Source organism: Serinus canaria, chromosome 1A (genome assembly GCF_022539315.1).
Source record: "Serinus canaria isolate serCan28SL12 chromosome 1A, serCan2020, whole genome shotgun sequence".
NCBI lineage: Eukaryota > Metazoa > Chordata > Aves > Passeriformes > Fringillidae > Serinus > Serinus canaria.
Genome location: NC_066314.1, coordinates 50,385,084 through 50,398,908, shown reverse-complemented (window position 1 = coordinate 50,398,908; position 13,825 = coordinate 50,385,084). Strand labels below are relative to the sequence as shown.

General features: G+C 48.9%; 1 protein-coding gene across 1 annotated transcript in view; it reads right to left on the bottom strand.

The window, feature by feature from the left end:
* Positions 1-10,025: 10,025 nt before the first annotated feature.
* MYH9 (myosin heavy chain 9) overlaps positions 10,026-13,825 on the bottom strand; it is a 70,334-nt gene continuing 66,534 nt past the window's right edge. The window contains exons 38-41 of the mRNA XM_009086444.4: positions 12,746-12,954; positions 12,218-12,326; positions 11,750-11,922; positions 10,026-11,582 (exon numbers count right to left, since the gene is read on the bottom strand). Coding sequence (XP_009084692.1) covers positions 11,462-11,582; positions 11,750-11,922; positions 12,218-12,326; positions 12,746-12,954 — 612 coding nt within the window. The 3' untranslated portion in view covers positions 10,026-11,461. The remainder of the gene's footprint in view (positions 11,583-11,749; positions 11,923-12,217; positions 12,327-12,745; positions 12,955-13,825) is intronic.

Below are 13,825 nucleotides of genomic sequence, written 5' to 3'. Positions count from 1 at the left end.
CCCGCTGGAGGCAACGTTCATTCCTGGTGTAACAGGCAGATAGAGCAAAGGACAAAGCAAAACATTCTCTCTGGTGGCTGGGCACATGTGGAACCGGACGGGGGGGCGGGGGGCAGGCGTTATCACGAACTCCTGTTCGTTTTCAGTGAAGCACCCTGTTTATTAGGGCCCTTTAGCTACGACTCAATTTACTACATGGCTGATCTCTGGAGCTGAGGCTGATTCTTCCTCCCTAATTGGTTCATTGAAAAGCTTCTGAAAGTGCATTCTTACACACAAAGTGCCAAATTAAACTGGTCCTTAACAGGACTCACCGTGCAAGAGGAGCCATCTCCCAGCACAGAGAATAGCTTGCGGATATTTTCTGCAGCGATCTTGGTACCACCTTTCACTTCTGTGGCGGGTTCAGGGATAAAGAAAGGGTGTGTGGTTGAAGCTGGCCCACACCCTGATGTTTCCCAGCTGTTCAAGCCTTCCCTTGAGACATCCACCATCTGTGCAAATTACAACAGCATGAATTATGCCTCGGGATCCAAGCCACAGAAGTGTTTCCAGGATTGCTCCAGCTTTTCACTGTTCCAAATATTTTGCAGGTCCCTCCTCTGCTGCTGCTAAAGTTTTAGCTCTTTGTATCTGCCACGCTCACAATTTTCCAGTTCCATTGCTTATATTTTCCTTGGTCTCGACTTCCAACTGAAATGTCCACGTGTCCCGTCCCTTACTCTACTTTTCAGACCACGGCACATCCATTATAGATGACTCCACCTGCTGGCTATCCAGCAGTGCAGCATTCGCATCACAGGGACTGTGAGACTCAACTCACTCCCATCAACATGACTTAAAAATCGTGCCCCGAGATTGTACATTTGCAATAAAAGATGATCGATTTGCCTTCGTGCAGAAAAGTGCTCTGTGAATTTATGATAGCATTGTACCAATAAGCACTGGCAATCTGATTTTACCCTTTCACAATGCTATTTGCTGCTGATACAGCTCAGATTTCAAATAAGATTTGAAAACATAATTTTCCTTTTTTTTTTTTTTTCTTTTCAGTGTGATATCTCCACTCTAAAAATAGTTACTGCCTCTTTGGCTTCAGATCCAAATTAGAAAACAGTGGTAAAACACAATAAATACTCTGTATACAAGCCAAGAGGATATTTTCAAAATAAATCAAGCTCCAGTTTGAAAATAAAATCCCCCATGTATGCTACATCTGCATGAATACCAAGATTTCAGACAAACCAAACTCCCGATGTGTTTGGGTACACGGAGCCAGCTGGGTGGACAGAACTGACTGCGAGAGCGCAAAAAATCCCTCACTTGTGATTCAGCGTGACATTCAAGCACTTGCTTAACTTTAAGCATGAGAAATATCATTGCAATCAATGAGGTTATCGATGTGCTTGATCATTGATTATTGATGTGGACAGGGGGAGGACTCTGGTGCCTGTGCCGGCAGGGCAGCTGCCTACATCTGTCTGGAAACACATCCATCTGCTGATTGCCAGTGCTCTGCTATCTCCAAGAAGATTAAATTATTTCAAATGCAATTTGTAGTGCCCCCCCACCCCAAAACAAAAGGCTAAGCCTCTCGCCTGGAATCATCTGAAATCCAGACAACACATAATCCACTGCAGGAAATATAAACGCCTAATGCAATTTTATAGGCAGCTGGAGGGTGCCAAGTTTGCTAGCCCTCACAATAGCTTGCAGATTTCTCTGTGGAAAACAAAAGAAAAATTAAAATAAATAAAAAATAAAGAAATAATTTTAAAAGGCAGGGAGAGGACTGGGCTATAGCTCCCCTCGGTGATCCTCAAACCTTGGGAACTTCAGCTGTGGCTGCTGGCAAGAAGGGGCCGCTAATCCTGCAGTCCGTGCAACCAGAAACACAGCCATATTTAGTCATGTTTTCCAGCCCCTTCTCCTATTCCTGTCTGCTGAACAGCCATTTGATCAGGGCTAGAGATTCAAATCAAAATGAAACGTTACCAGCTCATGCAGAATTCAGAAAGGGATATCCACAGCCCTGTGAAGCTGATGATAAAACCGTGGTGGGAATCCCTGCCTGAGTGACACTGGAGCTAGCTGGGGATACCAGCTCTGTGCTGTAGGGTCTGGCTGACCCAGAAATCATCTGTGTGACTCAGGATTACCATCTCATGCTGGCCACTCCCTCCAGAGACTTGCTTCTGACTTTATTAATACCACTTTTCTTCATACAGCTTGCATTCAGATGGAGTTTAGGTGGTTTGGGTGACATGGGTTAAATATGGAATGGGGAAATCGCCACAGTTTCCCAAGTAAGTGCTATAAATTCCAGCAATTTAAGACAGAAGGAAAAGCTGGAAGCAGTCTGAGTGCATTCTTCAGCAGTGAGACTGCACAGGTAGGGCACTCAAATAAATGTAATTGTGGTACAAGGCTATAACCATGTCATTCTAGAGAAGCCACTGCAGTTTTATCTCCTAGACCTGCTTACACTGACTTTAAAAATCTTTTTCCCCCTTGAATATCCATTTTACATGTCCCCGCGGCCACTCCCTCCCCAGCATTCCTGAGCCCGCTCCGAGCAGGCCGGCCCCTTGGAGTTGCTTCCCCGCCCGCCCGGCATCCCCCAGCCCTCTGCTTTTGTGATTTGTCTTTTCCTCCCCCTTACTGCAGCAGGAACTTTCCCTTGGGACACATTAGTAGGGGAAGGGAGAGGAAGAGAAATGAGAGCCAGAGGTTGAGATTGTGAGCAGGAACGAACTCACCCCTCCTCTGCCAAAACCTCATTGAAGGCGCCCAGAGCTACCAGGAATGTGAGCCTACAAGCCAAGGGCTCGCTGCCCTGCCTCTGCTCAGCCCTTTTCTTCCCCACAGCCCACTGAGGTCTCTGCAGTGTACCCCAGATCCCTCTGCAGCATCCCCAAAATCCCTGCTCAGGCTGCCCATGGCTGTCCCCAGTCACTGAGCCCAGAAATCTGCTGGCACAGACATCACGCCAGGTAATCCCGTCCATAAACTGCTCGAGCTCTAGCTAAAACCACACTGTTAAAGCGTTTCCAGCTCCTCCATGGCCGCGGGGCAGCTGCTTTATAACAAAGCTCTCCCTTTCTCATAAAGCTATTACCCAGCTGTTGCTTTGTTCCAAAGAGATCACCTCACACTATCAGCTCTGTGCTGTGACCGAGTGCCAGCTCAGGTGTCGTGGCACCAAACCAGTCAGAAACAGGCCAAAAATATAAACTTCCCTCCAGCGCTTTAGCACTCCTAGGATACCTGAGAGGTGTGGGATCCCCAACCCCCAGAAACAAGCCCGTGCTGCAGCGTGCAGCCAGTAATCACATTTCATCCTGGCACAGACAAATTCCTTTCGCACTTCCTCCCTGCCGCCCGCGCAGCACGCTCGCCCCGGAGAGCGAATTATAATCAGGCTCAGCGGGGCTCCCAATCAACACAGGTAAGTACACATGGAGGCTCGCTGTGCTTTGGAAATAAATAAGGCAGCCCCCTTCACCTACTGGATCGTTGATAATTCATCTCTTTCCTCCAGTTTTCAACCCACGAGAAATTTCTTCAGCTGAAGCCATTCTTCATTAGTTCTCTGAGGTGCTTAATTTTTAAACGCATCCCAGTCCATCAGTCACAGCTGGTATTCTCCATCCACACTTTGCACACCATCCTCTAAGGCAGTAGTTTACCAGTGGGATCCTACCAGATCTACCAGATCCTCAGGTCCCCACATTTTACTTATTTTTTATTTTTTTTTAAAGAAGACAGAAGTTTAAACTGCAGAGCAGGAATTGCCATGAGCACTTATTTTCTGTGAAATGTGCTGTGACTGACTCTTGGCATCAAAGGATTTGCGGGGAAGGGAGGGGAGGGGAGGAGAGGGGAGGAGAGAGTAAATATTTTGTATATTTACTGCTCAAGAAAACCAGAAAGCAGTAGATCAAAATCACGTGGGAGCAATCCCTGTCCTGGCACAGTAACTGCCTAGGTTAGCAAGAAGGGTTGTGCCAGTTGCAACAGAAAAAGAAAAGGCAGAATCCAAAAGCTAAGCAGGTAAAAGGAACAAATTATGTCAAAGCAAAATTTTGCTGCCTGTGTGACATGTCTCTGCTGCTTGGTTTGCTCTCACCCAGCAGCTCAAACAGGAGAGGTCAGCCCTGCACACACCAGATGTGTCCCCAGTTCCAGCAGCGTGAGGAGGACACAGGGCTGGGGCACCTGGGACCGGGTGTCTGTGATGCTCCCCAGCAGAGGTACCTGGGCAGTGGCAATCGATTTACCCCCAGCATAAAGAGGAGCCTAAGGGCCTCTTTCTGAGCAATATCACAGGCAGGGTCCCTGTTGGGCAGGTGGGAGTGTTCCTGGGATCAGCAGGAGGATTCTCAGGGAGTCTCTGATGTGTGCTGGAGGAAACTAAGTGCAGAAGGGAGCTGTGGGCTCCTCTGGCTGGATCAAAGTCCAACTGGCCCACCACGATTCACAGGGAGCGCTCTCTGCCTCGGTGGGATGTCCCAGCAAGCGGGACAGTGACCAAGATGTGCCCCATGGGCTCCGATCCAAGCAGCTCTCACCCTTCTGCAGCACAGCCAAGGCCTTGCCGCGGGCAGTTCCAGACCCAGCTCTTCTTGTCACCGCGCCGGCTGGGAGGTGTTTGCTTATTCCACCCCGGTGGCCAGGAAAAGGCTTTGTTTGACAGGGAAAAACCGAGCCAGCTGCCCACAGTAGTGCTGCTGCCCCCACACACCTTGCCAGTAGGGTAATTAGTCGGAGAGCCTCCCACCAGCACTGCCCGAACTCCTCCCAGCTTCATAGCAGCCTGCAAACACAGATTAACTTTCCTGACAGGATCCAGCTCATGATTTCTGTTTGGAGTGAATGTCCCATGAAAATTTATTTTAATCATCTTGTTGCTTTTAATAGTTCATTGCAGGGTTGTGAGGCAGCCTCTCCTGCTGGGCAAGCCATAGGTACTGTGGCCCCATAGAGAGCAGGCATCCTCTAGGACAGCTCATAGAGGTGCCAGGGGAATGCAGAGGGAAGATTTTGGGGAACTGATCTGCCAGATCCTGGACAGCAGAGCAGGGAACAACTGCTCTGTCCACTCAGGGGATCGGGACCTTGAAATTTTGCTTCAGAGAGAAACTGTTTTGAAATGATCCTGCATGATAATCTTGGACACAGCTCTGCCCCTGCCATGCCCCACATCCCTGGAATGGGTGCTCACTTTCTCTCTCCATCACATATCTCTTTGCCCCCAGGTTATGGGAGAGGAGCCACAGAGAAGCTGCTATCTGGTCTCCCTCTGTGATTTTCTCCCTAATCCCCTTTCATCCTCTGCTCAAAGCAAACCTGTCAGGTCCCTTCATGGGGGTGTGTTGCCAGGCTTGGGTCTTCCTCAGTGTCCCTCTGAAGCTGTGCTGTGTCCAGGGCCTTGTTATACCCAGATACCCAGTGAGAGGATGAGTCCTGCAGGCAGGTTGCACATGCAGGTCCCATCCTTGTCCTGACACTTCCATGGTGGCCACCTGCCCTGCACCAGCCAGTCCCACAAATGCATGTGCTGGGCCCCAGCACCTTTTCTGTTCAAGCAGTTCTGGTTTTCTCACCTGCCCAGGGAAGCAGTGCCAGTAAACGACCTCTGAGGTAGGCGGGGCTTTACTCCCGGTGTAATTTCCTGCTATGCTGCAGAGATGCTCTGTGTTATCCTCTGGTGCAGCAGGGCTGCCAGCTCTGCTGGCCATCCCTCCTCTGAATCACATTCCTTGGCTGCAGCACAGAGGTGCTTCCCTTAGCAAAGGAGAGGTGTTGGGATGCAGATAAATCCCCTGCAGCCTCCCAGTAGGGGCCTGAACAAACACAGAGAGCACAAACCTGGCACCATTCCTGTGTGGGGGCCCACTGCAGTTTAACTGCAGATCCATGCTGGAGCATAAGCCATGTCCTTGAAGTCACCTCCCAGAAACTTTGCAGGTGAGAGGGAAATGGTGAGCTGAGCTTCAAGCAGAAGCTGATCAAGAGCTTTATCCGTGCCTTACCCACAAGGACCCATCAGGGCAAGACAGCCGGGTGCCTCGTGCTTCTGAAAATGATGAGCTGGCGAGCTGTGAGCTGCACAAGCACAGCCCCACAGCCCACAGGATCAAAAGCCTGCACAGCAAATTGGGCTGTGTTACCTCATTAAAACTTGCTTTGGCTGTGCCCACAACCTCAGCTTCAAAGCCTGCTGCAGTTCCTAGCAACAACACTAATACCTAGGCAGAGAGCCTCACCTGAGGCAGAAGCCGGTCTCTCCTCCAGAGCTGAGCTCCTTGCAGCTGCACCAGCTTTGGGAGGCAGAAATGGTGTCTGAAAGAACCAGCTCTGATGCAGGATGGACTTGGCAGCACGGACAGGGTGCATGCAGCCCCCATGCCCTCTCAGCTCCCATGGGGAAGTGCTGAGAAGGAAACGAAACAAGCTTTCAACACATGCCTGCTGGCCTGGGCAGCCTGGGCAGGCTTCATCTATCCAGCGGCTTGCAAGGCTGGGAAGTTTTGCCAGGGTCCTCTCAAACCCCAGGGAAAATTCAAGATTGAGTGAAGTATTCCAGAAGGGAAGAGCCTGGGCTAAGACAAAGGGTGCTTCCCTTGCTGCTGCACCAGGAGTGCTTCAGTGCCAGGAGTTTGGGGGAGGAAAAGTGAAAGGTGGGCTCAGCTCCTGTGTGAGGCTGTTTCTTTATAAGGCAGCACGGGGAGATGTTTCCCTGGATACAGTGGGAATGAAAAGCAGGAAGTTCCTTTGATCACAGTTCTAAGAATTTGTTGTATTTTTTTCCTTTCTCCTTTTCTTTCCTCTACTAAATCATTGCTTCACCCACAAAGCTCGTGGAGGCTGCCCCACATCTCTTGGGTGTACAGCACAGCATCCCTGCACTTCTAGGCAAGTCTCTCCACTGGCACAACCATTCTCTGCCACCAGAACGTCATGTCTAGTGAGACTTTTTCTTGCCACAGAGCCCTCCTTCAGACTCGGTCTTAAATGAGGTCAGGGATTTGAGCCACGGCTCTTCTCCTAAAAGGGAGCCTAAGGAAGTGATCTATTTGTCCCAATGATACACCCTGCCACAACACCCACTTCCATGACATTCTGCACAAATTCCATCAGAAGTCAATTAGGACTGTACTAAATTAAGCCATTCACAGTGTAATTCCAGCTTAATTAGCAGCAAGTAACCACATTATGAGTAACATGGCATTGTGAGGCCAACCACTCCATCATCATCAGTTCTCCGCTTCCTTCCTTGCTCTTCCTTAGGGCTGGAGAGCTGAGCAATAGTGAAACCTCCAAGGCAGACTCTCCTGCAGGGCACGTGTCCCACAGCCTCTGCTGCCTGCACACACCCTCAGCTGCTGCAGGTGAGCAGAGAAGGTGGCCTGCCCTCAATGCTCTTCCTGCACAACCAAGCCCAGTCCAAAGTGGCTGTAGTTTTACCTAATTGGCTTTTCAGTGTCCTTCTCTATATGTTTTACCCAAATTCAAAGTCTCAGAGAGGGAGGCTGCCCCAGTGCAGGGAGCTGGCTCCCTGCACCTCTCTCCTCTCATGTACCAGACCATCATTGCTTCAAGACATTTCACATTTCACTTTTCCTCTTGCTGCACAGCTGCCCAGCTGCCCAGCTCTTTGTTCTGCTCAGCCACACAGGCCTGAAGTGCTAGCAAGGATGGAAGTCACAAATTTAGGGCAAAAAAGGTTTTGGTTTAGTTTTTTTTATATTCTTTTCCTTCTCCTTTTGCTCCCACTGCTAGAGCATCAGGGAAAAGACAAAATTAAATCCAGACAGACAGCAGTTATCCACTAGTATTAGCTCTCTGTCCTGAAACTGGGAATATTGCCTCCAGCATCTCCAGAACAGGCTGAGCTACCTCAGCTCTAGTTGGGCTGCAGCAGCCTGCATTTTATTTTCAGATCACTCAAACCACTGCTCTGAGACCTCCCTCACACCCTAGGCTGGGAAAGCTGCAATTTCCACCTTAGCTCCCGCACTCCAGTGCCTGTCACTGAGGACTCCCACTCCACAGCCATTGAATCTGCACCCTCATTCTCCACTTACATTAAGTGGTACTTGAATCAATTTGTGGAAGAAATGGAAGAGAGCTAAACCCTAAACCTGGCAGGTCAGTGCTGCTGTGCCCAGCAACCCAGCTGGAACTGGCTCTAATGGCCACTGTCCTTGCTCTGCCCTGGGGGAAGCTGCAGCAGGAACAAGCAGAGTCCTCAGCTGCTCCCCAGGAAAGAAGGCTCTTTGCACAGGATGCTGCTGCAGGTCTGGTGATTCACCTCCATTTCCCGGAGGCTGGGGCTGGGCTGGTTGCTCTGCCCCTCTGTTCTGCTGCTGCAACCGCCTGTGAGGGCCACACTGTAACCTGCAACAATTTAATGTTTTTTTAAAGCTGGTTTTTTACCTGCAATTATTTGGTGGTCAATCCTTTGTCCCAGAAACGTGGCCCAGTGCAGGGACAGGAATGTTTGTAATCAACTTCATCTCTTACATCTCCTCAAAACCGTTCCATGCCCTTCCCTCTAATTTAGATCCCTTCCACCGCCTGCTAGGATCAGCCCTGGGGCGGGACGGTGCAGACAACAAACAGAGCTCCAGCGACAACTTCCAGAACTACTTTTTGTAGGCCCTATAGAAAAGGTCCCAGCTCAATCTCTTTTCCATGCTTATTACCATTGTAACCATTCAGCTACTCAGACAATCCCCAAAATCCCACAAAAAACCTCTTTGAAGTATTCACCAGCTCTGGAGAGCCACAGAGGAGCGACTAACCTGAAGCCATGAGAAACTCCTGGCTCGAGGTTGTACTCCGAAAATGGCAGAAAATGTCGAATAGGAGACTTAATTTTGTCCCTTCCATGGGGATGCACAAAAAAATGGAAAGCTGAAGAAAAATACTGTGCCAGTTAAAAAAAAAGACACAGGCCTCTCTCCATCTTGCACAGGACAGAACGGCAGCCAAGCAGTGCTCTGGCTCACACACTGCAAGGCTAAGGACACAAAAAACAGCCTGAGCTTAAAAGGGTCTTCACAGCACCAGCACACAGGCTCTGCCCTGCATCGCTGCAGTGCCTGGCCAGTGGTGCCATTTCAAGTTGATTCTATGATGGGAAAGCAATTTCTATGCAATTTAAAGCCCACAGTGGTCTCAGACATACCCTGCAAGTTCCTGGAAAACATTTTGGAAAAAGATTAAAGCAGCTGAATCAGTAACCTCAGAGATGACACTAAGTCCAGTCCTGTTTTTAACAGTCCTATAAGGACAGCAGCAGTGCCTGTATTCCACACATCATGAACCCAGAACCAGTCCCTCCTGCCTTAATCCCTATCCAGATTTTCAAAAACTGCAGCCAAGATAACACAGCTTCAAAAGCAGCACATTCTCAACTGACCCTCTATAAAGGGACTACACCCTCTTGTGTAGCAGCACATGCTTAACTGTGCCTGCTCCTCCTGCACTGCCCCTTGGCTTTTTTAACTTCTACTTACGCTTAAGTTTCTTATTGAGAAGGCTTTTCCCCTCCCAACATCTGGTTGGGCAGAAATGCCGTGGGCAGCAGCCATGTGTGCTCCCCAGGGAAGGAGTTTCCTGCAAGCTGCGCCCTCCCTGCTCCTTGTTTGCCAGACTGGCCCTGGCAGCAGCCCCTGCTGCCAGCACAGGCCCCTCATGTTGTGCCAGCAGCTCCTTCCCCATCGCTGCCACCCAGGGCCCCGCCCAGCCCCAACTGCAGCTCCCAGCTCAGACTTTCAAGTCTGAATCTCTGCCAGCACAGGATGGGAGGGACGAGCTGTGTTACACTCCAGCTTCTCCTGCCCTGGCTGGGAGACCAGAATGTGCTTGTGGCACTTCAAGGGGCCAGGAAGACCAGAATACGGGCACAAGTTTCTTACTCAATTTCTGGCAAAAATATAAAAGCAGAGTTTCCGTGGCCAAGTGGGGTCTTCAGTGCACGAGGAGAGGAGGGAAGGGCAACAGACGCACATGACTGCAGCACATGGATAATCTTTATTGGTAACATCAGTGGAGCACCAGTAAACCATTACTGACTGTAGTGGTGACACACAGCTGAGGCACATGCTAAGGCACTTTTATTATATAAAAAAATTTAAATTCTTCTGTGACAGCAATCAGGATAGGAGGCTCCTCCATTAGGGTGCTTCAGGCATACAGTATGGTGCTTCATATTTAAATCTTACTTTGCTCATAAGTAGGTCTAAATGCAGCATATACAATATGGTTAAGAATACAGGTAAATCCAGCAACCAGTGTACGGTGTAGAAAAGTAAAGACTATCTATATATAACCATGGTCCCAAGAGAAAGGCAGTGATAAAGACCTTTATTTTTTTCTTCTTAATTACTTATTACAAGAAATACAAAGGCCTTACATATATCTGTGCAGATTAAAGGGTTTTTAATATACTCTTAGTCAATGGTGCACAATAACTAATCCCAACCCCTGGTTACAGAGCAGGTGCAAGAGGCTTGGACATGTCAATAAGAGGAATTTCCCTCCCCTTATCACCACCCTCTGCCCACTACCCTATTAAATTCCTCTAGATTCTGTCTATTACCATTAAATATATTTGGTCCCCCAGAGATTCTCAGACAAGCACAAGGACATGGCTCTGCTCCCCCAGCCTGTCATTAACTACTGGTCCACACTACCTTAGATGAAACCGCTCAGAGGCAGAGACACAAACAGGACATCATTGCACTTCAGAGATCTGTCCAGACAGGAAAAAGAAGAAGAAGAAGGGAAGAAAAAAGAAAAAAATGGGAAAAAAAAGACACAAGGAAAAAAAAAAAAGAGATAACTTTGGCAAGTCCCCCAGGTAAGCGGTCCCAAGAGGAGTTTCCCTCTTCAGCCCTCCCTGGAAATACGTGAAAGAAGAAAGGGCAAATTGCCATGGCCAAAGCACACCGTTTTTCCTGAAACTGCTCCCAAACCACATGGGTGGGCAGATTAAAAGAGGCAGAAGTCTGAGGTCACTGAACATGATTGCCGAAAGCAAACAAAGAGGGAGGGGATAGAATACAGGATGAAGCTTCCCTGCAGCTAGAATTGAAGACAAAAGGAGATTTACAGCAAAAATAATCTTTTCCTAGCCCCACTCCCTCCAAACTGTAAGGATTTACCAGCAGACATGGCACAGACAGTTCTACAGGCCTTTGCAGTGGCCAAACTGCTGGTCAAATTTCGGAGCCCTGACTCTTTGGCATTAAATACAAAGAGGATTAGGAAACTGGAAAGAGGAGAAAACCAGGAACACAGATGCCTGATGGCTCCAGACACACAGACCTGGGCTTGCTCTGCAGATCCCCAGCCAATTTAGGAGGAGAGGGTTTGCTGAAAGTTCAATGGAAGAGGGGAGGGTAGGTGGGTCACTCCCTCACATGTAACCTGGGTCAAATGGGAGGACTTATTCAGTAGCTTTGGCATCACCAGCATCTGCCTTGCCATCCACTTCCTCGTCGGACACCGACTCTCCCGTTCCCTTCCTGACCATCCGGCGTGTCATGACGAACGGCAGGTCCCCACGCCTAGGGAAGGACACACGGCACGTCAGCAACGTTCCATGGAGCTCACAGGCAGGGCAGGCTCTGGGATGAGGCGGGGAAGCACCCGGCCCTGCTGTTTGCTGTGGGCAGCTGCACAAAGCCCATGCTGAACTGGCTGCTAAGGAGTGGCATGAAATGCTCCTCCTTACCTGAGCTTGCTCTTCAGGGAGCTGACTTCTCTATTCATGGCATCCGCTGTTTCGGTGGCATCCTCCAGCTCCCGCTGCAGCTTCCTACGGGATGCATTGGCTCGCTGGGCCTCCTCCTCTGCCTCCTCCAGCTGGCGCTTCAGCTGCTTCAAGCGCATGTTGGCCTTGTCCGCCTGAGCGTGTATGGGGCAAAAGTAATAAGAACTCAGTGTTTCCCCAGAGCTGCAGCACAGTAGTTAGAGCAGTAAAAGGCAGAGTTTCCAAAGCCCCCTCTTCTCTTTCTAAAAGGAATTGCCTAGGACTTGAGAGGTCCTAGTTTTTCTTTAAAAGAATCACAGGTTTCATCTGTCTCATCTTGTAATTATTACAGTGACAGAGGAGAAATCCACAGGATGGTGAATGCCTTAGTTGTAGAAGGAAAAGCCTGCCCCCAGAAGACTCACAGACACTGCAGATCACCGTTCCCACCTGATCTTTGAATTGCTCAGCATTACGCCTCTCATCATCCACCTGCAGCAGGATGTCTTTCAGCTTCTTCTCGGCACGGCGCACCTGTTTGCTGGCAGCCTGGCGCTCCCTGAACACAAACACAGGGGGGCTCAGACAACAGCTTATCTCCCACTGTCCCCAGCAAGACCACCTGAACTGGGCAAGTTAGAAGTGAGGAAGATAGCAAATGTCCTACTTAACTTAGGAAGAAAAGGGGATGGGAAGCAATGTTCCCCAGAAATGACCAAAAGACTGATGTCACACGGACAAGAGCTACAGAGGGGCAACATGTGTACCACAGCTACAGTTTTAGGAGTGGTTGAATTCAGAAGAAGCTGTAAGTGTTTACTGTGAAAAACAAGGAAGGTGTGCCAGGATCTTACTTCTCCTACTACCCTGTATACCTAGGATGAAGCTCTCGCTCAGACAAATCAGAATTAAGAAGAGCTTAAAATCCCAGAAGGGATGGAAGCTTGTAAAGCAGACAGAGTTTCTCCTAGTACATACTTTGTCTCCATGTCCAACTGCTCTTCCAGCTGTGCTATCTTTGCTTCCAAGGCTGTGATGGTAGCCTTGTACTTGGACTTGACAGCACTCTCCATCTCCTGCAGTTTGAGCTTGAGCTCCTTGTTCTGGCGCTCCATCTGCTGGCGAGCGTTCTCGTTCTTCTGCGCGTTGCTGCGCTCAGCGTTCAGGTCGGCGTTCATCTGATCGATCTGCAGGGAGACAGAGATAACGACTGCTCAGCACAGCCAGTGCTCCGGCTGCAAGGCTCATTTATTTCTCAGACTCAAAAAGAACAAGGACCCTGAGGGTGAGCTGAATACTTGGAATAACTCTGATGCAGAGGGAGCTATCTGTAGGCAGGACACTTCTCAAAGTATCTTATTTTACCCCGATTTTCAAAGTAATTCCTTGAATAACAGGTTTATCAACCTCCTCTTAGGGCTAACTAAACTTGCCAATCACATTCACTGCCCTCTGGGGCTAAGGCCATGGTTTGGCACTTCACACAGTAATTATCAGTCTCTGAATTACAACAATCCTGAGGCAAGTGGATGTGTTTTACTAATTTATTGTTTATTTGTGTTTACTAATTTATTGTTTATTTGCTGTCTGTCCCTTTCCAGCACAAAGCAGCAGCTTTAAAATACTGACTTACAGAAGGGGTAAAAGGGCAAGAACTTGCCTACTGCCAAGCCAGGGCTCTGGCTGATAGCCAACCAAGTAGAAAACTACACTCTTGTCTATCAGAATTAATAAGCCCTTTGGAAAACCATCAGCCCAGATCCTTGGCTTTGGAGTGCTAAGAAAACAGCATGCTTGACTCTCAAAGTTGGGCAGACAAAATATGGCATGCAACAGGCAGATCAAGATTCATGGTTTCTATAGCAGCCTAACAAATTTCATATGTTCAGTCTATTTGAAACAGCATAGAACTGGCAGAAAAGTAATTTTCTGAACACATTGTGCCACTTTTCAGCATGTCAAGTTGGAGCAGCATGCCACAGATCATCTTTCTCAATATCCCTTAGTACAGAAAAAAGGACTGGGAGGGGGTTGGTTTGGTTTAAAATAAACCTGGGA